The 25,294-nt window shown below is 44.2% G+C and overlaps 1 protein-coding gene across 2 annotated transcripts in view; it reads right to left on the bottom strand.

The window, feature by feature from the left end:
- LOC124788083 (cyclin-dependent kinase 14) overlaps nt 1-25,294 on the bottom strand; it is a 709,064-nt gene that overhangs the window by 204,648 nt on the left and 479,122 nt on the right. Inside the window, exon 1 of one of the 2 annotated variants that reach the window (XM_047255180.1) lies at nt 19,637-19,691. The exons of the other annotated variant lie outside the window; for it this stretch is intronic. Within the exon in view, the coding sequence (XP_047111136.1) occupies nt 19,637-19,676 (40 nt within the window). The 5' untranslated portion in view covers nt 19,677-19,691. Of the gene's footprint in view, nt 1-19,636; nt 19,692-25,294 lie in introns of those variants that run through there. 2 annotated transcript variants of the gene reach the window in all.

Here is a 25,294-nt window from a genome sequence, read left to right as displayed (position 1 = left end):
TAGAGGTTCAAATAACAAATAAAAACATTGCGCAATGGTCGTTCATTAAAGCACGGTGCCACGCGGGAAGTAGTAAATTTTCATTTGGTAACTATGCGATATAGCGTATATTTACACCAAAATAACTTATACAGAACTGCTGTACACACATTGCCGTTACTGACATACCAAACGCAGGTTTACTCCTTAAACAGTACTCCACACAAATTGCTTCCATCATTGGCACTGTATTGCTGAAGACGTTCGCGGCAGAAGCTCACTATATTCTCAATTATTTCTTGAGGAATGGTCTCCCTTTCTCACAGGAGTGCGACTGAACAATTCATCAGCATTGTGGAGTCACCTTGAAAAATTTCTGTTCTTGAGACGACCGCACAGAAAAGAAATCAGGGGATGAAAGATCAGATGATCCCGCAGGCCATCGTATATCACCGAATGGCAAGACTAATCGACGTGGAAAGTGCCGCCTCGCTGTATCGTTGAATTACGTGCCGTATAGGATGTAGCCCCATACTAATGAAAACATATCGCGTTTACACGGCTCTGAAGCTGTTGAATAAAGAAATTATTAATCACGGCCATACAACAGTAGGAACTGACGTTCACTAGCTGGTAGTTCTCTTAAAAAAATAACGACTGCAACAGACTGTCCAATAGGACACCGGACGACATTTAGACTACTCTGGGTCTTTCATGAATTAGCTGCGGATATGTTTCCCGAGTAATATCGGAAATTTTGATTACTGACAAACCCATTCAGATCTAAGTGCTCGCCATCATACATTACAAGAATTGTCAGAAATGCGTCATCCTGGTCACTTCTGTCAAGTAATGTTGTGCAGAAACTGCGGCTACTCATTTTATCTCCTGGCCGTAACTGTTGAGTCACTCGCAGCTTATAAGAAAGATACTTTAAATCTTGTTTCACAATCCCCTGCAAAGAGATCAGAGACACTGGTTATGTTCTGGAATGGCGACGAACTGATGGCTGTGGGGTTCCCTGCATAGTCGCACGAACTAGGCGGGTATTTTCCGGCATTCGAATTGTGATTCCAGGTCTCTTATGCTTCACTTTGGTTACAGAACCTATCTCAAGTCAGTCTTTTATCCACATGGATATTGTCCTTCTGTCTGGAATACGGAAACAGATGTCTCCCGCACGGGGTGTTTGCGCGCCGGACAGTCGCAACGCTCTGTACACGACAGAACTGCTCCACTGCCTCAATACCAACCTGTACTGGCCAAAGTCCATACCCTGCTGAGAAATATATTATGTGGGCCCGATTAAACGCTGTAGATGGTGCGGGTACATCTACATTTTAGGAGGGTGATCAAATGAAAATGTACAGTTTCCCTTGGGCCACCCAGTATTGACCTCCAGCAGAAGTAAAAATGTGGATAGTGCAGACACTTCAACGCGGCAGTCGGCTGCGTGATTAAAAAAAGCGGAACTTTAACCCTCGCGGGGACGGGAGCGGTGCATGGTAACAAGCTCCACCTCCCTATCGCATGCCGACAACCTACAATCGCGTTTCGTGCTTCTGCAAAAGCTGAAACGACTCACGGTGATACCGAACGTCGATCCTATTTCGGTTAGCCGGAATCTTACTTGAACACTACGATGGACTGTCGTAGCCTCGTCACTCGATTCGAGATAAGAGAAGGAAACAACGGACAACGCACAGCACAAAGCAAAGCAGAGAACACATAGCAATCGGTAAGGGCTACAGCAATTCTTTGCTGGGGTTGGCAGTACCATAACGAGGTATTACAGACCTGTTACTGGTGTCTTACGTAACCCTCTCCCCACCCCCCACCGCCTGAAACTACCAGGTTAAAATATACAATTAAATGTGGCCGCCATAAGTGTTGTCACAAAGCAACTTCTCAGAAACGAAAATACTGTGTTATTGGAAGCACTCGAACTAAATTACCACCTATCGCTTCCGTCACTCTGTTACTAACTGCTGTAATTGCCTGTCAGTGGCGAGGAAGCTATTTTTATAATGGTGGCTTGTGACGCCATGGTGTTAACCAACTCATACGCCAGAATTACACAATGGTTTCTGAGAGAATATAATTTCAAATGCCGCTGAAGACCAAAGAAATTTGGGGAACCTCACAGATTGTCGGTTCTTGTGACGACTGTTACGTAATCAAAAGCGAATTTTTCTGTCGAACACGATATGTCGAAGTCACAAATAGTCACCCAAGATTCATTGCCCAATAAGTGACACTGGAGCCGGAGGAAAAAAAATAAACACGGAGCACTAGAACTATCCAAGCCAAGTAAACTTTACTTTCAATCAAACGCATCTTAATCAAAGCCGGAATTGGCTGCCTACAAATGGGGAATTGCTGCAACGTTGGTGGCAAGACGATTGTCACACAGCACACAGTACCACAATCGACACTAACGTAATCACTTGACGGTACTTCCACCATAAACATTGGGCTAATCTTAGAAATGAGAAGCACACGATAGTCAAAAATAGTGCAAGTACAAGCTAAATACTGCACGCGAATCACTCTATAAATGAAACTATTCGCACGCAAGACAATTTCCAGCGGCTGAAGGAGAGTCAGTCTGTACCAACGGAGGAAGGCAACAAAAAATCGAGCATATACTGAATTCGTGGATGTGGGTATTAAGGCTAGAAACAGACGCTAAAGTACAAAAGTTGCAAATACATAATTTACAACTTGAATGCCTTTGAATAGCACGAGGGTAATTCAGAAAGTAGTCAAAAATGTTCAAATGTGTGTGAAATCTTATGGGACGTAAATGCTAAGGTCATCAGTCCCTAAGCTTACACACTACTTAACCTAAATCATCCTAAGGACAAACACACACACCCATGCCCGAGGGAGGACTCGAACCTCCGGCGCGACCATCCGCACAGTCTATGACTGCAGCGCCTTAGACCGAGAAGTAGTCCACCGCCCAATACGGTTGCTTGCTGCTTAGCTATGCGATTTTAAAATGCGTGACAAGATCGACGATCCCGACAAGTATAAGGTGTGCAGTGTTATCCGCTTTTTAAATGTGCAAAAAGTCTGACCCATCGAAATTATAGACAGATAACTTTGTTTTACGGTAATGTGATGAACGAAGCGTTAGTTCGGAAGTGGTGCATCATTTTTAATGGAGGATGAAGGAACGCACACGGCGAAGATCGCTCAGGCCGACTCAAAGCAAGGATTGAAACACAAATCCAAGAAGATAAGGCGTTTCACTATTATTGGACTGTATTCATTTTTCTAGACTTTTCAAGAATTGTTTTGTACGAGATTGTTAGTGCAGATCTACGCTATAAAAAATGTGTGCCAGGTGCCGGGCGGGTTCCTTGAATTTTGTCATACGAACACAAAACCAAACGAATGGCAGCTGCACTGACATTTCTCAGCCGCTATAAAAAGGATAGTGATTAATTTTTGAACCACATTGTCGCTGGTGATGAGATCATAAATGTAGCGGTCCACTGTCCAAGACCTCAACGACTTTGTCGTGCCATTACAAGCAGGCGGCGTGGAATGCTAACCACTGGAATCATCCTCCTCCAAAAAAATCCACGTCCGCATGCAGCGGGTGTGACAAAGGACTTGCTTCAGCGGTTTCAGTGGGAAATGTTTGAAAATCTGCCATACAGTTCGGACTTAGTCCCAAGTGATTATCACTTGTTCCCCAAATTGAAAGATTTTTGCCTAGACAACGCTACGGAAGTTATGTTGAACTTAAAGGAGGCGTTAGTAAGTGGTTCAAGAACTTGGCGACAACTGAGTATGCAAGGAATAGAAAAACTGGCAAGATGTTACTACAGTTGCCCAAGTTTGATCGGTTACTACGTGAAAAAAGTAGGTTTGGTATCAAACTGTATGTAAAATACAGTTTCTTTTAATTATATCACATACAAATTTCTGTAGGAAAAAAAGTTCTTTATTTTCCAAATGGCGCTCGTAATTGGCACTCTGTAGAAAGTCGAAGTTGATGACCTTAAGATTTGATCAGTCATAATTTTGTTTTGTATTCAGAATGAGTTGGCAACCAGACATTGTTTCTGAAAAGATATCCTTGTTACAGCTTGATTTAAGATAGAACAGAAGTAATTCTGCCATCTGTCTCCACAAAACACTCTTCAGTAATAGAGGGTGGTCGCTCTGAGAAATCTAGGAAATTATTTAGGGAAAAGACATAAACGCCTGCTCTGTATAATTAATACATGTATACCAGCAGAATGTGAAGGCGAAAGAGCCATACGTCCGCGTAATTGCTTCCTTAATAAAATCAAGGTCTGTAGGCGCTATTTCGTCCTTGAACTTCCTATTAATTCACCTAACACAACCAAATATTTCAGTGAAGACCAGAATTTCTATTTCCGAAGTCTTTATTGAAATATCATTCTTCAGAATTCTGTTACCCAACTCTAACTCTCCGTTAAGGCGCTGGTAATGTAGCGATTCACAAAGGCTAAAACAGCGGCTCATTACATTGTGTTCACATGCAAATCATGTTAATCATATATTGATTGAACTGGACTGACATAGGGATAGAAGGGCTAAAAAAATACAAAAGCAAAAATCAGTACAAAAACGTCAGATTAAAAGATTAACCAGACGCACATGTACATAAAAATATTGCATTTGATTAGGGAAAAACAAAGCTGGGATAGGATTTTGGCAAGGCAAATTGCCTTGAAAGTAGTCGATGCATTCATAGCGACGGTTTAATTAATTAAAACTAACTAAAACATAGTCTTTCTGTAGAAACAAGTAACCTGTATCGAGCTATTTTGACCTCATACTTCGGCCAGGATACCTCACCTGCTTCAAAATGTTTATAAGTTGAGCAGTGCTCTCGATGCAGCCGGGGGTGGCTGTCGTGGCGGCTATCCCAAACGCAGCCTATTATGTTACTGTGAATAAGACGAGATTACGACAGCCAATAAAAATGTCAGTAGTGTTGGGATGATTGTAGAAATGAAGCCCAATGCGAAATGTTTAATCGCAAGATGAGATATGATGCAGTAAATACCAAGTAAAAACACTGATATGAAATGAGACCGATAGTTTCTAGTCATTTTATGTTATAATCAAAAGCGTCTGCAATGTTACATCATCAGAATCAATTTATTACATGAAATTTACAATATGATCAACAAAGAGATTTTCGCGTAAATCAGTCACATTAGATAAACGAAAGAAACAGAGAATTCAGCACAAGTATATCACAACTTGCCGGCAAAGTAACTGGAATATTTAATAGTAAAATATACGGATCTGTATAGTTTCTGAATCTCAGTTTTTCACTAAACAATACGCATTTGAGAGTGCAAGCTCCATCTTCGGGAAATACAACATATGACCGCCTAGAAGCTGTAACATTACATAATTTACGTCTAACTCCGATAATACCTTCTACAGATCGCTTAAAATTACTTGCTAGCTGACGTCTGTCACTTGCAGCTACAGTGTTGCTCCGAGAAAACAGCGGTCAGCTATCAGCGGCAGAACTAAAATCACGATCGCTTTGTTCACGACGATTAAAACCAACTTTACGAGCAAACTCAAGACAGAAAAAATTCAGATTCAGTGTTAAAAAACAAACTGTAATTCCTCGCTATCATTCATTGGTTACCTGAAACTATGCTCACACTGGCTACACGAACTCCCGCTTTACCAACCGAAGAGCAGTCCTTGTTGGCACTTTGTTGTGAATTATAGAAGATGTGGCAGACAGCAAATGAGAATGATAGGAAGAATAATAATAGCAAACAAAAAAGTCAATACGTTAATGAAAATGACGCATCAAAGTATTAGAAATTAACAAAGTTACTTTTAAATCAATTAATTGAATAAAAACAATATTGAAAATCTTTTTATTGGATTTAGAAATTTAAAACAAAATTGGCTGCATTACGGGAATTCCGAGCCCTACAACAGAGATTGAAGCGCTACGACGCTGAGTTACAAGTTTTTATATTTATTACTGTGGTAGTCCAATAGTAAAGATGAATTGCTGCCTTGAAAAATTTGGATTTACGTAATGTGCGAAACTTTCCTAATGTAAGCCCATCTCTGTGATTATAATAACTGTACACACAGTGCTGAATAGCGTCTAGTGCGGAAGGATCCAGTAGTATTTGATGAGTGCTGTGTATGAAACGCGTATATATCGTTAGCATCGGTGTGTGTGGAGGGGGGGGAGGGGGAGGGGGGGGAGTTAGAGAGAGAGAGAGAGAGAGAGAGAGAGAGAGAGAGAGAGAGAGAAGGGGGGGGAGAGAGAGGGGGGGAGAGAGAGGGGGGGGAGAGAGAGGGGGGGAGAGAGGGGGGGAGAGAGAGAGGGGGGAGAGAGAGAGGGGGGGGGGGAGAGAGAGAGAGAGAGAGAGAGAGAGAGGACAGGGTGAACTAGTTTTCTATGGAGAGTTATTATATAGAGTGAAGAATCTTTTGTAACAGTACCTACACAGCTACACTTACGAAAATTTTGTACAATGCTTAATGATTCACGGTAGCGCCTAGCTCGCGAGACAACCCCACCTCCCCCAGCGTGTGCATCCCCCTCCAACTCGACCCACACGATGGTGTCACGGGCTCGACACGGCCACGCAAGGGGAGCGCGCATCCTTGCGGGAACTGTAGACGGATAAATGGCGCTTATACTGCTGCCATGTTTATGCACTGTGACGCAGTGTGTGTGCGTCAGTGTGTTAACCAACCCGTACACGATCAAACTTTTTTGGTCAAATTCGCTCTTTTCTGTCGGTTTGTAATGCAATATCTTCGACGTACCAACAAAGCATGTAAGTTTAACCTCACTTTTAAAGCAGACGCTTCGAAGTATTTTGACGCTATTGAGAATGGCTACTACTGCAGACAAAACAATTCTTACATTGATCTTAGCACTACGTATAAAGAGGAAAAATAAAATGTTCGTCCAGGGAATTTCTGAAACTGAGAGAGAAATACGTCCATGAAAGCTTGCTAAAGGAAATATTACCCCAGAAGCTGATGATTACATCAACTTTGTCCGCATGGTGAGTCAAACTTTTAATAAGCGAGCTACTTCGCCCTCACAATTAAAGACGTGACAAGTATGTGAAACTTAATTCTCTTCTTCTTGGTCCTCTGAAAGTTCATTAAAATATCACAAAGTGGGAACAAATACATAGTCAATGGAAGAACCAGAGAGCTTCGATTTCTTATTTTACTGCATTAGCGCTTGTACGTTGTGCATAAGATATTGATTTCCTTTCTGACCTCTTCCTGACTCGAAAGGACGCAACACCACTACCATTTTGGTAATAGCTAATGCTAATTTACTTTTATCCTTGATAGCAGTTTCCTTACTTGTTGAAACTCACGACGCAGTGAGATAAACAGTAATAAAACTCGTTTTCGCTAAACATGTATGCCGAAACATCGACACTAACAACGTCTGCCATCTAGGCACATACGCCGTCAATCATATTATCTCTCCAACATGAAAAATACTCTCTATATTTGACAAACACGTCAAACTGTGACATGGAGGTCAAATACTTGGTTAACCTATCGAAGTTTGACAAACTGTTTGATTGTGTACGGGGTGCCTTAGACCGGCTCCTTTCTGCAGCTGGGTACGGACTGAATGAGGAATAGGTAGAAAATGAACGAAGGCGTCACTTCAACAAGGTACTGTAAAAGTTCGTATCCATCTAGACTACAAATCAACGTCGAAACCGCAGCCTCACCAAGAAATGGCATAATTTCCTGGAATAGAGAGACTTATAGGGATTGCTAAGGCTGCAGAATGTCTCGTCAGGGTCGGCAACGCTAAATTAGCTGTTCAGTGAAGTCCCAGACAATGACTACCAGAACTGCGAGAGAATTCTGTAGTGAATAAAAAGTCTGTCCTGGGATTTCTGAGAAAATCCGATTCCTTTCGAATAGCATCAAGCGCGTCCCAAGTTTCTTTTCAACTGAAGTATCACCATCAACAGTGTCACTTGCTCTCACTCCTTGAGAGAATGCGGACAATATCCCATAATCTGAACCTCTATGGCACCACATCTCTTCTCCCTGTTAGGCAAATAATGATGTCGAATATTCCTTCTACTAAATTAAGCCACCTCTAGGAGCGGTGCCAACATAGTAACGTGAGTCAGCGATCTCGTACACGGAGGGACGTGTCGATCATAAACTTCACGTCGGTCTTTCACCAGTAATGATGTAAGCGGATACACAAAGACAGTGGAAAATACTGGACGAAGATCAGTGATTCCCGACGTTTTTGACATCACTGACCCTTAACGAGATCGCATATCAGCAAATAATGCCGACCAAAGAAGAGAGCTTCTGTGGAGACTGGAAGGTAGAAGACAAGGTACTGGCGGATGTAAAGCTGTGAGTACGAGTCTTGAGTCGTGCTTGGGTTCTCAGTTGGCAGAGCACTTGCTCGCGACAGGCAATGGTCCCGAGTTCGAGTCTCGGTCCGGCACAAAGTTTTAATCTGCCAGGAAGTTTCATATCAGCGCACACTCCGCTGCAGAGTGAAAATCTCATTCTGGAATTCCACCTAAGTTTAGCACACCAGTAAACTTACGTTTGGAAAAAAAGCCAACACTCCTACGAATATTTTAAAAATGACAGTAGATAAATAATGTATAGTTGGCGTTCGAACACATTTAACATAAAATATTTTTAATTAAACCAGGAGGTCATGAGATGGTTGGTTCTGCATTTTTTCTAACAATGTTCGTATGCGGTTTGGTGTTCCCCAATGTACATCGTCATGACGCTCGAAGACCAAGCAATACCTCGGTTTTGTTTGCATTGCTACCACAGTCGAAAGCATACTTTCACACCTGCAAAGTGTGGTGAATGGCGTCAGTAGTTTTCAGACGTTTTCCGATGATAAGCGATACTTGCCACATACCTTTCACCAAAATATGTTTTTACTGTTTTCTTCGCGGAGTCTATTATATTGTACTTTGGCTCTGATTTTAGAATCTGAAAATATTCCTTCGTTCACTGAAAGTTTTCTTGGGCCTCAGGAATTTATGTGTCGTTTATGAAATTAGGGAAATAATTGCTCGGTCGGTCCAGGCGGAGGTTCGAGTCCTCCCTCGGGCATGGGCGTGTGTGTTTGTCCTTAGGATAATTTAGGTTAAGTAGTGTGTAAGCTTAGGGACTGATGACCTTAGCAGTTAAGTCCCATAAGATTTCACACACATTTGAAAATTTTTTTTGAAATAATTGCTACGAGATTTTTTGTTTACTGATGGCAAGTGAGGACTGTTGCGACTGGACGGACAGCGAAAAAAACAAACAAAAGCGTCGACAAACACCAGTAGTTATTTTGGTAAACTAATAAGTTTTCAAAAGGGATCTTGCGCTATGTCTGAAACCCTTGACATAAGGCAAAGATACAGACTTTCAATAAAAAAAGAAAAACACTTGCAAAGTAAGGGTTGTTCACAACTAGCAACGATGAGGTGCATTTAACCCTACAACAGTCGCGTCCCTTTTCCTCCAATCCAAAGTCGCGTTGCACATGTGAGATGTTTTATTAACAGCTACCAACCGTCAGGGAGCTTAGTAAACCCAAAGATAAAGTAATTTTATGTAAATACTAAATCTTAACGAATCTGAAAGTGAACAAATAAGTCATTGACTGAGAATAGCTCTGTTACGCCTCGGACCACAGCCGTGGGAGTACTCCCTCTGCTCCAGTGGAGTTTAGAGGTCTCGATAAGAGGGCGAGGCGCCAAAGCAATGCGCATGTAAATGGCGACAAATACAAAAAGTTCATGCACTTGTGTGGTGCGCGCACGAACAGATAACTTTTCTGGGTAGGATGCTGTGTCGTGTTAGACTTGCGCCATCCTGGCTGCCAGCCGTCAAAGCCAACAGGCCGTACAAACAACTCGAGACGCGAGCGTTACCGGCGGATCCACACGCCATTCGCGCTGCAGGCGCTCACGCCAGTCGACTGCTGCCATAGTCCATTAACACCATATTTCACCGCAGTGCCCTAACAGATATGTTCGTTGTACGTTCCACATAGATTTAATTCACGCAGTATTGCTTGTCTATTAGTATTGACAACGCTACGCTAATGCCGCTGCTCTCGGTCATTAAGTGAAGACCGTCGGGCACTGTGTTGTCTGTGATGACACGTAATGCCGGAAATTTGATATTCTCGGAACAATCTTGCTACTGTGTATCTCGGAATATTGAATTCATTAACGATTTCCGTTGTGTAATGTACCAAGTGTCTAGCTCCAACTACCACTCCGCGTTCGAAAACTGTTGAGTCATGTCGTGTGGCCATAATCATACCGGAAACATTTTCACATGAGTCACCTGAGCACAAATGACAGCTCCACCAACACACTGCCCTTTTATACCATGTGTACGCGATATTACCGCTATCTGTACATGTGCATGTCTCTATCCCATGACTTTTGTCACATCAGTGTACAACAAAGTGCACCAATAGACGTAGAAGGACGTCACTGTAACCGTAGCCAGAAAGGTTGTTTTTTTTCCAATGATAGTTATCTTAAAATATCACGCGGTAGCAAACCCGGAAAACCTCACGTTAACTGACTCTCGCCGCAGAAGCTTACGCAACTACGACGTGAGATGCTTGCTGGAAATTACGACGGAAGACAGCAAAACAAAACGGAAAGAGACTGGGATAGAAGACATAATTATGACTCTAATGACAATTAAATGCGGGGAAGCACGTGAGCCAGGTGAATAGTAACTGAACCACGAAAGTTCTTTGCTAGGTACTAAGAGGTAAGAAAAGACCTAAATGACGACCAAATGGAGGGTGGGAACATCACATCAGTAAACACGAGGGAGCAGCATGAGCGCGCGTCCTTAAATACCGCACGCCATGGAAAATTCTAAAGAGTGCACTTACCCAGCAGCGGGTGTCGAATGGTTGTTGTTGTTGATGATGATGATGATGATGATGATGGTTATGACTATGAACAAATACTAGTGCGTAACGAAGTAATGATAGCAGGCATTACTAATTCAACTATAATCGAACTTTTGTTTTGTTTTCTCCCTTATAAAATTTCATATTACCTTCCAGAATGTAAATACTGCCAGGCTGTGAAACAGTGAGGGAGACAGAATGATTGTCGAACGACCATCATTGTACCGACATTGGTACCTGCAGCCTCGTGGGAAACGCTGGGCAGTCTCGGGAGGAAGGCTCAGCCGTGACAGTATCTCTCGTGCCGAATGGCCGCTAGGCTGAGCTCTGGCCGAACGGCCTATCGTGGAAGCGGGGGCGGCGAAAACAATGGCCATCGGGCGCATCGCGTCCTGGGGCTGCGCTATCGACGAGCTTGACCTGGCACTTCGCCAGCTCCGTCCCCCGTTGCAAACTCCGATGGCACTTCTCGAACATCGCACGCGAATTTCTCTAACTGCGGCTAACAGAAAGCTTTCGAAAGCTATAAATTTGGAGCGAACATGTAACGCACGTCTGAGAATACCCATCAAAGTTATTTCCAAGATACAGAAACGAGATATAACAATTCAGAAAAATATTTGATTCGCCTGGGGAAACAGTTATGTCAAAACTACAACAACAACGGCTGGTGACGAAATAACAAGCACACTGGAGTTTCTATGTGACAAGTATGATTGTTCTATTCTTTGAAAAAGGTGGAGAGTGGATTGCTTCACCAATCAGAAAAGAACGAACTGTTTATTTATTTGTTGCTTACATAGACCTGCGAAAAATATGCAGTATTCACGTCACCTCTAGTCGAATACGTAGATAAATAAAACATCAAATTGAAAGCAAATTTATTTTGGAATTACGTTATAAACGAAACAAACCGCCTGGAAAATAGAGCGCGCTAATGCACCGCTTCTGGGATTCAGGAAGGCGCTGGACCTGGGCCATATCCGCCCGACAGATTAACAATAAGGTCTGATGTACCGATCGACCTGGGTGTGCTTTACAGGCGGTCTCCAACATCAAATTAGATGAGCAGTGATCTCGTACCCACGTCTCACGATTTCGCAAGACGAAACTGAAATTCCAACCTTAGCCGCAATCGGACATTGACATAAAGTCAATGGCGAACGTCAAAATTTATGCCGGACCGGGACTCGAACGAGGACTTCCCGCTTTACGTGAGCGGTTGCCTTAACCGCTTCAGCTATCCGAGCCTGCTTCACGCCCAACCCAAATTCCCATCTTGTCGCATACTATACTGACGTAGTGTCTCCTATCCATTATCGCCACTGCTCGCACCATCACACTGATTACCACAAGAATCGGACAAAGAGTGCATCTGCAATGAATGATCATTAATTGCTGTCAAGGTCCATACATGTCCGAGAGAACAGATTCCACACGTATAAAACGATCTCACACTTGAACATGTACTTTGCTTTAAACGCAGACAAAGCGACACACGAATTCTGTCCCGTGCGGAGGGGTACGGTCAGGAAGGGCATCCGGTCACCCACTGTTACCAAAATTTTTTCAACCCATGTAGCAGTGTCGACCCCGTAGTCGATCGGGACAACCAAGCAGGAAGAAGATATAAACTAGGCAATACATAGGGGATTTGTTTTAACTTGAGGCAATTAAATATCTCGAATATGGCAATCAGTATGAAAAAAAATGTTCTAGGTGAAAAGTTAACATTAGTGACAGGGACATCCAACTGTCCTAACCACCCCTCCTACGTGGGCAGGGTCGACTTTGTATTTTCAAATGGGAACCCTCCAGTTTTACTCCATATTCGGATTCTACGTCAACAAATACGTGCGGTTTTCCATTCGTGGTAGATGGTGCTGTAATCGACAAATATCAAGAGTGCCTGTATCCAAGGTTCTCGGGTGTCCACCCGGATCCTATCGTTGAAGTTCCACGATATTTCGGTGAATAACCGTTCCGCCATCATCAGGTGATGATGGCGTAACGGTTATTCGCCGAAATATCGTGGAACTTCGACGATCGGATCCGGCTGGACACCCAAGAACCTTGGATACAGCACATTCGCCGGGAAAGCCTCAGATCACATCAGGAGTGCCTATTTCTGCAATTAAGAATCAACGCATCTGAGTCTACACTTCATTTACGACGTAAATATAAATCTTTGTCGTCTAACGGTTAATATTTATGTTCGAAATTTACTTTAATGTCGCGATTTGATTGCACAGTACGATATAGCTAACAATTTCAATATATGGTTAGAAACTACGTTTAACTTGATCCAGGAACAACAACGAGGATGCAATAGTTTTCTGTTCGAATCACATGTTTACATGTGTGTGAATTCCTAAGGGACCAAACTGCTGAGGTAATCGGTCCCTAGACTTGCACACTACTTAAACTAACTTGCGCTAAAGACAACACACACCCATGCCCGAGGGAGGACTCGAACCTCCGGCGGGAGAGGCCGCCCGATTCGTGACATGGCGCCTTTAACCACGCGGCCACTACGCGCGGCTCTGTACGAATCGGGATGCTTCTTATCGGTGAGTCACCTTGCCTCTCACCATAATTGTAGCTTACAATACTTACTCAAATCGACGATACTTTTATTAATTCGTGCTTGGAATACATATACACAACTTAAAAGCATGTCTGTGAAATTTTGAGTAAGCATTTCCGATACGGTCTATCATGTTGTGTAGAGTATTTCGTACTCCTGCATACACTTTGTCCTCTAGATAATCCCACAAGATAAAAATACGGTAACGTGAGGTCGGATGATCTGGCAGGCCACATTAAAGAACCATCTCTTTCGATTCAGCGACCGCTGAAACCGCGAGTCAATTGTTCTTTAGCTCTTGGGGAGTAATATTCTGTCGCACTACAAGGGGTACATCTTCCAGCAGAATGTGTAGCTCCTATTACAGTAACTTACGACATCTTTCCACGTTGAATGTGTGTTCCTTAACAATGGAGCCGATTAGTTTGTCACCAAAGACGCCGGACGAAACGTTAGCAGACCAGGGATGTTGACGAGCAACCTCACATATCCAGTGCGGGTGTTCCACACTCCAGTAATGCTAGTTATGTTGGTTAACTTCGCTGTGATTCGTAAATGTTGACTTGTCAGAGAATATTACCTGTATTTGCATGAGCGCCCAATTGCAAAACCGCATCCGATTCTGAAAATGAATCCATAAAGTTCTTGACGCCAGGAGATGTGGTGGGGATGGTATTTGTGACGGTGTAGGATCGCCCAAACATTTGTGTGACCAATTCCACACTGCCGCGACATGTCAAGGGTACTTTCATGTGGATTATGAGCCACCGCAACTGGTAGTGCAATTTCATTAATGGTGTTCCCGGAGTGCAAATTCATTATTGATGTTGCCGATTACAGTTGCTCAGTTTTTTAGTCGTCGCACTTCCTTTGGTAGTGAACTACTGCATAACACGATGAACATTTAGTTGCACGGAATCTTGCAGCCTTCCCATAAAATAAAATTATTTCGCTCTTCTCTTCAACAGATATAGCATCCATTACGCCAGCTGTGTGTTAACAGCCTACAGAGTGGAATAGTGCCGACACGTTCGGTGTTCGTGCTTATAAAAGCCCCGGCAATGCACTGGGGCGAGCAGCGTGGTGGGACGTTAAGCGACGTGGCGATCTTGTGTTCGTTTACACGATATATATGTACCCACGGTAGGTCTGTCACTATCACTTTATGAACATTTTACCTTGGGTTGTGGTTTGTATTCCGCCGGTAGCCATGTAGTGGCCAACGTGAGAGTTGCGGTGGTTTGGTGGGAACACACACCGAAATCAGTCACCCTGAGGGAGGAGTTCGAAGGCGGCCACCGAAATCAAGCATTCCGATGTTTTCTGGGCTCAACAAAATTGACCCCAAAGGGAATAGAAAACTACGCTACTATACATGTAGCTTGTTTCTCAGAAATGTTAATGTCTAGTCAATCATCCAGACTGTTGCCCCTGCAACTTCTGAGAAGACTGTTCACCACACCAAGAACTATATGTTAGGCTGGCCTCCAGGCGAAATGCAAGCCACCCCGCCAAGACAAGATGCATGTCTCGTAGTGGTGGAGGAGAGGTATCGTGACTGTAAAATTCTTGTCCGCTAATACAACAATTACGTTCCCAACACGTGTACTATGACCCACAGTTTCTTTACATTGTGAGATATGATACACTGGATCCCATTTTTCAAGGCAAAACATTCCATAAAGCAAGTTAAGGTACATTTTTGGTAATTCGCACTGAAACTCAGAACAGAAGGTGTGAAATGAGTGACGAGTAACTCTTGTGTAGTGGCAACCTTCCTAAAGGAAGCGTCTTTCTTTAAAAGTTACGCTATGGTGACTGACATCTTAAGTGGTACAAAACTACTTCTGATACCTTTTGTGACCAATAGAATAGCGGGAGAAAAAAAATCGTGGGTGTGTGAAGAACAATCCATTACTCTTCGCTGTTATTTTCAGAGAGATGGTGCGGCTGAGAGGGGGGAGGAGAGGGGGAGGGGGTATATACCACAATAAGATTACCACGGGGAGCGGTGTGGAGCAGAAAGGCTAGCTCATGCGTTTTTGCCAACAAGACAAAGGGGACTTGCGTTTTAAACTTCGCAAGGATCGTTGATACAGCTGAAACGGCGTTTTATCATCTGTTAAATATTAACAGATTTCTAACAAAGGTAATTACATTACGAAAATATAACAATTATAAACCTGAAGATGCATACATACTGACGTGAAAATGGTAGCTGCCAATAAAGCACCATCATATAGCTATGCGACTTTTGGGAACACCTAATCATTCTTGACTTTTTTAATTATTGTAATTTTTATGATAATCTGAGTAGTTATTGAGTGTTGAGTGTCTTTTATTGTTATCCACAATGTCTCTGAACTGTGGTTGCCGTTCCCAGAAAGTTGTTTGAAACACATTTGCCCTAATCATGTGGACAATTTAGTGCCTGCTACAGCTATAACGCCAGTTCCTTCTATAAAGCAATAGTTTTACTTATTTACTTTCGAAGCTGTCATCTACATTTAGATTTCCCGTGGCTTCCCTAATTCTCTGACGGAGAGCCCAGAGGTCCTATCTCTGGTTTGCTAAATTTCGGATGGTCATGACCCGTATACCATAGGCAATATTGCAGATCGGGGTTTGAAATTTTTACCACATATTAACATCAGTATCGATGTTAATGTACAATGAAGGGTTTCACATTAATGTGCAAGGCTTTATATCTGGATTTATTGATGGCTGAAAAAAAAAAAAAAACTCTGTAAACCTTTCAGGCCTATGGTGAATTTGTGGCGAAAAGTGTACGAACTCAGAAAGAAGGATTTAAAATTTTCGTATGAAATTTCCTATCTGTATTGTTATATGAGTAAAGACGATAATTAATGAAGACGTACTGAATCGTACTGGGGAGAAAAGTAATGTATGGCTTAATTTGACTAAATGAAGAGTTCAGTTAGTATAACATATCCTGAGGAAGGAAGGACGAGCTTAACGTCCCATCGACAACGAAGTCTTTAGGAGGACAGGTTCGGTTTAGGAAAGAAGGGGAAGAAAATAGGACGTTCTCTTTCAAAGGAACCATTTCAGCATTCGCGTTAAGCGATTTAAGAAAATCATGGAAAACCGAAATCTTAATTGTCGGATGGGGATTTGATACTTCGTCCTCTCGAATGCGAGTCCAGAGTGCCCACAAACTCCCTCCGTCATATTCTGACGCATCAAGGAGTCGTCGATTTGGTAATGGAGATAAATGTGGAAGGTAAAAATTGTAAAGAGAGGCTAAGACTTAAATACCGTAAGCATGTTTATTTCGATGTAGGTTGTAGTAGTTATTCAGAGATGAGTAGGCTTGCACGGGATATAGTAGAATGGAAAGTAGCATGAAACCAGTATTCAGACTGAAAACTAAAAGAACAGTGATACACTGAAAGCGAATTTTTTCAGGGGCAGGGACATGATGACGGAACTGAGTTTGGTCTTATCAAAGACCCCGCCTCCGTAGCCGATATATCACTAACGTATGCTTGTGCGATGGCGCTCGACAATTCCAAAGCCCTCCGCAGTGTCTCGCGAAGTGGGGGGAAGGGGATGTGACACTGTTAATTATGATCCGTCCTTGGGATGGAGATGTTAAGCTCGATGGTCCCTTGTTGCTATTCTAGAGTAGTAGGCTATGTTCCGGGAATGGCTTTCAGCCCTTCCTCCCTTCATCCATACCAACGGAACCCCACCAATAAACTGAACAACCACCCATCACAGCCATCCATTCGACACAAATACACACTTGACACTTCACAACAGGTCGGAGGAAGCCAACGAAAAACCACCTCCACTACAACCTTGACTAGAACGGCTATGCAGGATTCATGCGTCTACTCTCCCACGCTCATTTCCTGAGAATGGGGCTACCATGAATTCAACTGTCAAAGAAACAATATCGACATCCTTCTTAAGTAATGTAAGATAATAACGGAAAACTTAAAACTGGATAGCCACACTGCATAACATTTGTTTTTGACATGAATTACACATTTAAGGTAAAACTCATGACTTCCGTTGATTTTGTCATTCTTCTTTTGAACCAGCACCAAAATGTCTGCTTGCTGCCCTATCTTGAACACTAAAACGATATGCTTTACCGAACACGCCGCACCAGTTAAACAATGAACATCGAGAACAAAACACTGCAAGAGCAGGCAATCTGCTACAAACAACGGAACACACGACATTCTAAACCAAATATCTTCTGAAAGACGCCTGGTTAATTAAGTCGGTGTAAGTTGTGGGAGCCAAGTTGACAAAGTAGGTGCATAAAAAAGGCAATAAAACCAGTAAGAAACTGTTCACTACGGATATAAAATACAATGGGTGATCAAAAAGTAACGCGAATTTTTGTATTTCTTAAAGAACCTTCATCAACATCAACTTTGTCCCCTTCAAAGAAGTCCCCTTCACATATAACACACTTGGGCCAGCGCTTTTTTCAATTCTGCAAGCACTTCTGGAAATCGCTTTTTATTATGGTATTCAGATCCTTTATCGATTCGGCTTTTTTCTCATCACTGGTGACAAAACAACGTCCTTTCACGGCTTCTTCAGCTTCGGGAATAGAAAGGAGTCGCTGAGGGTCATGTCAGGCGAATACGGTGGCCGAGGTAAATTATTATTTTTGTTTTTTGCCAAAAAATTCACGAACAAGCATTGAGTTGTGAGCGGGAACATTATCGAGATGGAATTTGCACGAGTGGTTTTGCAACAATTCTCGGATTGCTTCACGCAAAAGGCGCCTAACTTCCAGGTAGTATACCTTATTGACCGTACGACCATCAGGCAGGAACTGATAATACGCTATCCCACTGTAACCGAAGGAAACAATGAGAAGAAGCTTCACACGTGATCGAAATTGTCGAACTTTTTTCGGTCTTTGCTTTTCGGAACGACTGGGCTCGGTTTCGACGTCATACCCGTATACCCGTATACCCATTTTTCTTCGCCTTTTATAACCTTCTTCAGAAGTTCTGGATCGCTGCCGACTTCATTCAGTAATTCCTGAGTGAGTACGCGGCGTCGATTTTGGTTGAAATTCAACAGTTTCAGAGCAAACTTTGTTGCTACGTATTTCACGCCCAAAACATTGGGATAAAACTTGCTTGGCATGAGCTAAAGGATACACCGACATCATCAGCAACCTTTCCGATTGTGATTCGGTCATTTTCCGGAACCATTTTCTTTACTGCTTCCACATTGTCTTCAGTAACTGATGTGCTAGGGCAGTAGTCGTCTTGAACGTCTTCTTGACCCTGTTTGAAACGTTTATACCAATCGTAAGATCCTGTGTTACTCATGGTAGATTCGCCAAAAGTCACAGTCAACAGTTCCATTTTTCAAGTAAAATTTGGTGGAGATTCTTTGAACCATCTTTTCGAAAGTAAAAATTCGAGGAGCATTCGAAAACACGTATAATCTTGTCGACCGTCAGCAATAAACTAAATATTCAAAACAACTGAAAATGCAAAGACATCAGGAACATATGCACCAAAACGATAAAACAATCGAAAATTGGATATATAAAAGCCTGGTAAATTAAAAAATTTCCGTTACTTTTTGATCACACCTCGTAAAGTGCCTACGAAAATATTCACTAAATATTTTACCGGAACGAAAGAATTTTTTTCCCTCTATTTACTTTACACAAAAAATGTTCAAATGGCTCTGAGCACTATGGGACTTAACTTCTGAGGTCATCAGTCCCCTAGAACGTAGAACTACTTAAACCTAACTAACCTAAGGACATCACACACATCCATGCCCGAGGCAGGACTCGAACCTGCGACCACAGCGGTCGCGCGGTTCCAGACTGTAGCGCCTAGAACCGCTCGGCCACCCCGGCCGGGTTACTTTACACAGTTTCCAGTTAAGGCAAATACCGGGAAGATTCCTTTGGAAAAGATACAGCGAATTTCCTTCCCCGCGTTTGCAGTCCCTTTCTAACTGACCTCGCCGTCGACGGGCCGTGAAACCCTAATAGTTCTTCTTTCCTTTATTAGTGTGATACCGGTCCTACGAGTTGTGTTTTCAAGAAGGGAGCAAAAGAAAAAAATATGAGAATGCTGTACATATTTGTATACTACCTCGTATGCGGCAGGATGATTCACATGCGGCGAGCTTCATCTCCGTGGCAGGAAGAAAACTGAGCGCGAGCCTGTTAGGCAGCTGTCAGACGGGAAAAGGAGACGAGGAGACAGGTTGGCAGGAAACCGCATTTCCTCTCCGGAGGCGGGCGCAGTAGCTCCAAGTATGGCGACAGCGGATATCTTTACTGCTGCCGCGGGGCCGAGGAAACCATATTTTATGCTCCCGGAGCGCAGGACGGAGAAGTTGCCGGCCCGCCTCCCGGGGGCTGGCCATCTCCGCGTAACGCGGGCCGCTCAGTTTACAAAAGCGCCGGCCAGACAGCGCAACGCAGAGCCGCGCCCTCGCGCGCCAACGGCCGACAGCGGTAACAGAATATCGGCGGGGGCCGGCCAGGCTGAATGCATAATACAGCGTCAAAACAAGGTGGGGAGTTGTCGCGCCGCGACGCGCTCGCACCCTCGCAGCCAGACAATACGCACATATGCCGCGCAGATTGGCACGCCAGCAACGCAGGCCGCAGCGTGCCGGGGATCCCGTCCCAGCTAAGCATACTCAAGGTCGATCCGCCCGAGATGGAAGTCTCGTTCATTAACAGAAAACCAGCCTCAACAAAGTCTTTTTCTGGGACAAAGGACTCCTATTCTGTAAAAAACTGTTGCCGACGCACTTCTCGCGTTAATTCACTAAGAAAATCCGAGCTTTTGATAGTACCGCGTCTTCATCAGCGAAGAAGTAACGGTATCACACATATGTAACAGGTGTACTAGTGTCCACAGCGACCAGCTGTTGTGGCACTGTGCCAACGATGAAATATCACTCGCAACGTCTTTGTTTCCACCACGAAATACAGGGTGATTACAATTAAACTTTCGCTGTTTGAGACGGCCCCGATAACAAACGAGTGATTGTAGGACAATGAAACTTCGTGAAAACACTTGTAAGGATACGCGGACGAGAAATGACGCATAAACGACAGAAATGAAACACATTTTAATTTACACATGATAGGGTAACATTCATTAACAACGTAGAATGCTTATGTAACAGGTTATAAACGTTGCTCTGTGACGTACACCCGCTTCCACGACAAAATGGATCCGCACTAGGTATACCATTTCACAATTGTTCACAGCATTTTTCAAACGGTGGACCGTGGAATGTTCAGCTGCCGTGACACAGCTCTTCCAAGCGCAATTTCATCAACTTTATTTGGCACAATTGACCACACTCCCAGAAGCAATTCCCAAATTGCCAGTTGGTTCAAACTTCTGAATCATATTCTTCAACCCCTGTGCGGAATCCGAGTTCCCTGCAGGTAGCACCTTAACCGGCATAACTGCACCGGTCGCGGAGAGGCTGACCCGAGACGGCCGGTTCAGCAGTGATGCTTCCACCGCGGTACGCGTGGGTGCATTTTACAGTCCATCTAGCTAGCCTAGAGAACTAATAATCTGACAACGGATAACAAGAAGACAAACAAAATAGGAGCCAACACCAAGTATACAGAAGAAGCTTGAGGTAAAGCACTAAGTGCTAGCACTCTATCCAACCAACGACTGAAGCACCCCTATGTAAACCGTAGAGCGCACTATGTAGTCGCCGGCCTGTGATCGATAGCGACAAAGGGTCACTGCACATATCAAGCAAGTCATTGTCTTTCCAAAGTACACTCAGGAACAAACTGAATTTTCAAACAACCTCGTCTCCCAAATTTTTATCAGGGACACACACGGTCGGGTCACAATAACGACACCACCGCCTGTGTTCGATGTCAACGCCCAATAACCACTTACAGACGGCATGTGGCAGCACTAGCAGTGGAGGGTATAAAAAACGCGTCGGGGGGGGGGGGGGGGGGGCGGGGACGCGGGAAGCAGTGCAATCATTGGCCCACTGTGGAAATGGAGCGATTTATCTGACGTCCAAAACGGCATGACAACTGGCTTTCAGGCCAAGGGTCGAATTATTTCGGAACGGCTAAGTTTGTAAACGGTTCTTGAGCCGCCGTCATTAAAATATACCGCGCATGGCAAAACGGAACTATCAAAAACGGCGCCGAGGCAACTGTGGTGCACCATAGGCATAGAATACAGGGGCGAACGACGGTTGCGAAGATGTGTACGGATAAACAGACGTGTAACTGTTCAGCAACTGCCCACCCACATGAACCGAGTGGCTACCAGTGTCTCCCCAACGAACGTTCAGCGAACAACTGTTCAGCGAACATTGCTGTCTTTGGGCCTCTGCAGTAGGTGCCTGGTTCATGCAACCATGCTGAAGGCCATTTATCAGCGACGTAGGCTGGAATTTGCACGCCAGTGCAGGAACTGAACGACCGCTGAGTGCAGACAGGTGGCCTTCTCAGATGAATCACGTTTTAAGCTCAAAAGGACAGATGGCCATAAGCAAACACACTGAACAAAACTTGGAAGGGTCCAGACCGGAGGAGGGAGCTTTATGGTCTGAGGAATGTGTATGTGGCATTCCTCAGGTGATCTGGCAGGCACAATGGATCAACACAACTATGCATCTATGCTTGGGGACAAAGTCCTCCCCCACAAGTAGTTCGTTTTTCCTCGGCAAGATGGCACCAACCAGCAGGACAGTGCAACATGTCACGCAACTCGCTGTGTACGTGCGTGGTTGAAGGAGTACCATGATTAGTTTACCGTACTCGTCTGACCACCAAACTACCCACATTTAAACCCAATCGAAAATCTGCGGGACCACCTTGATCGGACTGTTCACACCATGGATCCTCAACCGACAAACTTAGCGCAGCTGGCCGCGGAATTGGAGTCGACATGGATCCACGTCCTGTCGGTAATTTCCATACCCACATCACGCTCATCTTACATGTCTCACAGCGGTCCCCGCTGCAAAAGGTAGTTGGTGGTGGGTTGTTTTGGGGGAAGAGACCAAACAGCGAGGACATCGGTCTAATTGGATTAGGTAAGGATGGAGAAGGAAGTCGGCCGTGCCCTTTCAAAGGAACCATCCCGGCAGTTGCCTGCAGCGATTTAGGGAAATCACGGAAAACCTAAATCAGGATGGCCAGGCGCGGGATTGAACCGTCGTCCTCCCGAACGCGAGTCCAGTATGCTAACCACTGCGCCACCTCGCTCGGTCCACAAAAGGAAGTTATTCTGGCTTTTGGCAGGTGGTCACATTAATGTGACAGGGCAGTATATTATGACGGGATGAAGCTAAAACAGTTACCATACCCAAGTTTTGAGCAAGGTTTTAACGAGGTTTCCCACTTGGTTGTAAGGCCAATACTGGAAGTGGAAATCCTTTGATAAGTTTTCCCAACCGCGACTCTCTTTGATCCACCATTATCTTACCGGGCACTTCGCTCAAAAGTCCTCGACTTCAGAACGGGTGATTACTCGTACTGCCTGCTCTACCTTCAACGGTAGGGAACTGAAAGGATACAATAATGTAGCCCGACCAAAGTTTTTGGTAGGCTTCCATTGGCCATCAAATGTATTCCCAAACAATCCCGGTATCTCCATTACAGCTGTTGACACACATTTTAATTTCCACGGTCTCTTTGATTACTGAGTGCCAGCAGCTTATAGCATGGGCTAGAATTCATGTCCCCTCAAGAAAGCATTTGTATTTATACGTCAGGCTACGGCAGATTCATCTAGATTCTTGTACTTGACGTACCGCTGATGTTCGGTACACTTTTTTTTTTTCACTAGCTGCTTATATTTTATGACCCACCGTCTAATTTCTTATGGTGGGTCGTATATTGCCACTTAGCCGCTGTGACTGGGTCCGGGGTCCGCAGTGACTTAAAGTAACACCACACCGGCACCCGTCCCCACTCACACCGTTGCCCGTGTCCCGCCACGTGGAGGCGGGCTCTGTTTAGATCCATTTGTTATCTTTTTTTTGTGCAGCATTAGAAAAACTTATAACTAATACAAAATCAAGTAAGATATTAATAAACAAAACGAAATTAAATATTTAGAAAGAAGGAAGGAAGAGAACTGAATAGAGAAGTTATATGTATAATATGGCCCGTCACCTGGTTGTGGGCTGCGGCCCGGGTCTTGGAATGACCATCAAGACGCTGGCCGTTGCTCACCATGCCTTTAACATCTACCATCCTAAAAACTACCTTAACTAGAAGAGATTAGGGTACGTTAAAGCTAGAAACTAAGACTAAGACCTCCATGTCCAGCCTGCTAAACTATTTACGATATACAATACAGAGGTAACTGATATTGTGCTTGGCTCAAAGTTGCTAATGAAAGGGTACTCGTGGTAAAAGTAATAAGGTAATGACGCTAACGGTTTGTGTTGAGCCTGCAAGGCTCCTAGTAGAGTACATCAGGCGCAAGCACCTCCCGGCCCCGTCGACAACACGACCTGAACGGTGGTTTTCCCCGATCTACCATAGGTATCCGTCGGGTTGGGCTCAAAAGAGAGGAACCACAATTAAGATCCTTCCATCCAGGACGTGCGCCGCCTCTTACCAGGGGGGCGTAGGTCCCTTGAAGAGGTGCCCAACTTTAAGCTTCAGATGAGAGGTTCTTAGTATAGTGGAGGTTGAGGTATAGGCTGTGTAGGTTGGTTGTACAAACAGTTCACACTGAGCCAATGAGACTTACAATGATACGTGGTGTGGCAGTTAGCACCTTCCGGCCCCGCCAGCAACTTAGCCTGAGCGGTGGTTTTCCCCGATCTACCATAGGTATCCGTCGGGTTGGGCTCAAAAGAGAGGGACCACAATTAAGATCCTTCCATACAGACTGTGCGCTGCCTCTTAACGGAAGGTGTAGGTCCCTTGAAGAGGTACCTAGCTTTAAGCTCTTATTGGACATGGAGATGCTGTAAACTATTTATATATACGGTGCAATCTGTTTTTAGGATTGTGTGTGACTTGTGCACCTCTTGTCGGTTGTTCCACTCTGTTCTTTGAATTTGACTTGGTTGACACTATGGATCATCCGCGCTGGACGCTTCAATATCTGTGTTGGTGCCCTGGTCTGTATCTGTTTCTTCTTCATCACTCGTGGTGCTAATCATATCTGTATCCCCCTGGGCATCGTGACGTCTGTTTGGACCGACTTGCCTTCGGTAGGGTCTGTTGCGCAAGTATTCTATTTGTTGGATCTTCGAGATTTCGTCCGTTAGTTTGTTGAGTTCAGTCCACCTTTCCGGGTCGCGTATTATGGCATGTAGTTCGTTCTGTGTGTTCAGGCGATTTATGTGTACTGTGTGTCTTGTGTTCGTGCGTTGTCCGCAGAAGAAGACAGTATGTTCAGGGGAACCTTCTTCCCCGCATGTGCATCTATTAGTCTGCTGCAGACTCACGCGGTACAGGTGCGTGGGATAAGGGCCATGTCCTGTGATGAAATGTACCATACCGCGGCTGGGATCAATATGTTTTAGTTTTAGTCTTTCCCGGATGTCAGGGAAGAAGTTGTAGACACGGCGGCCCTTATCGCTGTTGGCCCACTCGCTCTGCCAGGTATCCACTCGCCATGCTCTGAGTTGGCGTGTTGTCTCAATCGGTACACCAGTGATCTGCCGAACCTGGTCTATTCTCCCCATCCTAAGCCAGTACATTGCTGCGCGGTACATCTGGTTGGTTGGTTTTGGGGAAGGAGACCAGACAGCGTGGTCATCGGTCTCATCGG

The sequence above is a fragment of the Schistocerca piceifrons genome, chromosome 3, assembly GCF_021461385.2.
Source record: "Schistocerca piceifrons isolate TAMUIC-IGC-003096 chromosome 3, iqSchPice1.1, whole genome shotgun sequence".
NCBI lineage: Eukaryota > Metazoa > Arthropoda > Insecta > Orthoptera > Acrididae > Schistocerca > Schistocerca piceifrons.
Note: the sequence above shows the minus strand (reverse complement) of the source record. Positions and strands in the feature narration are given on the sequence as shown.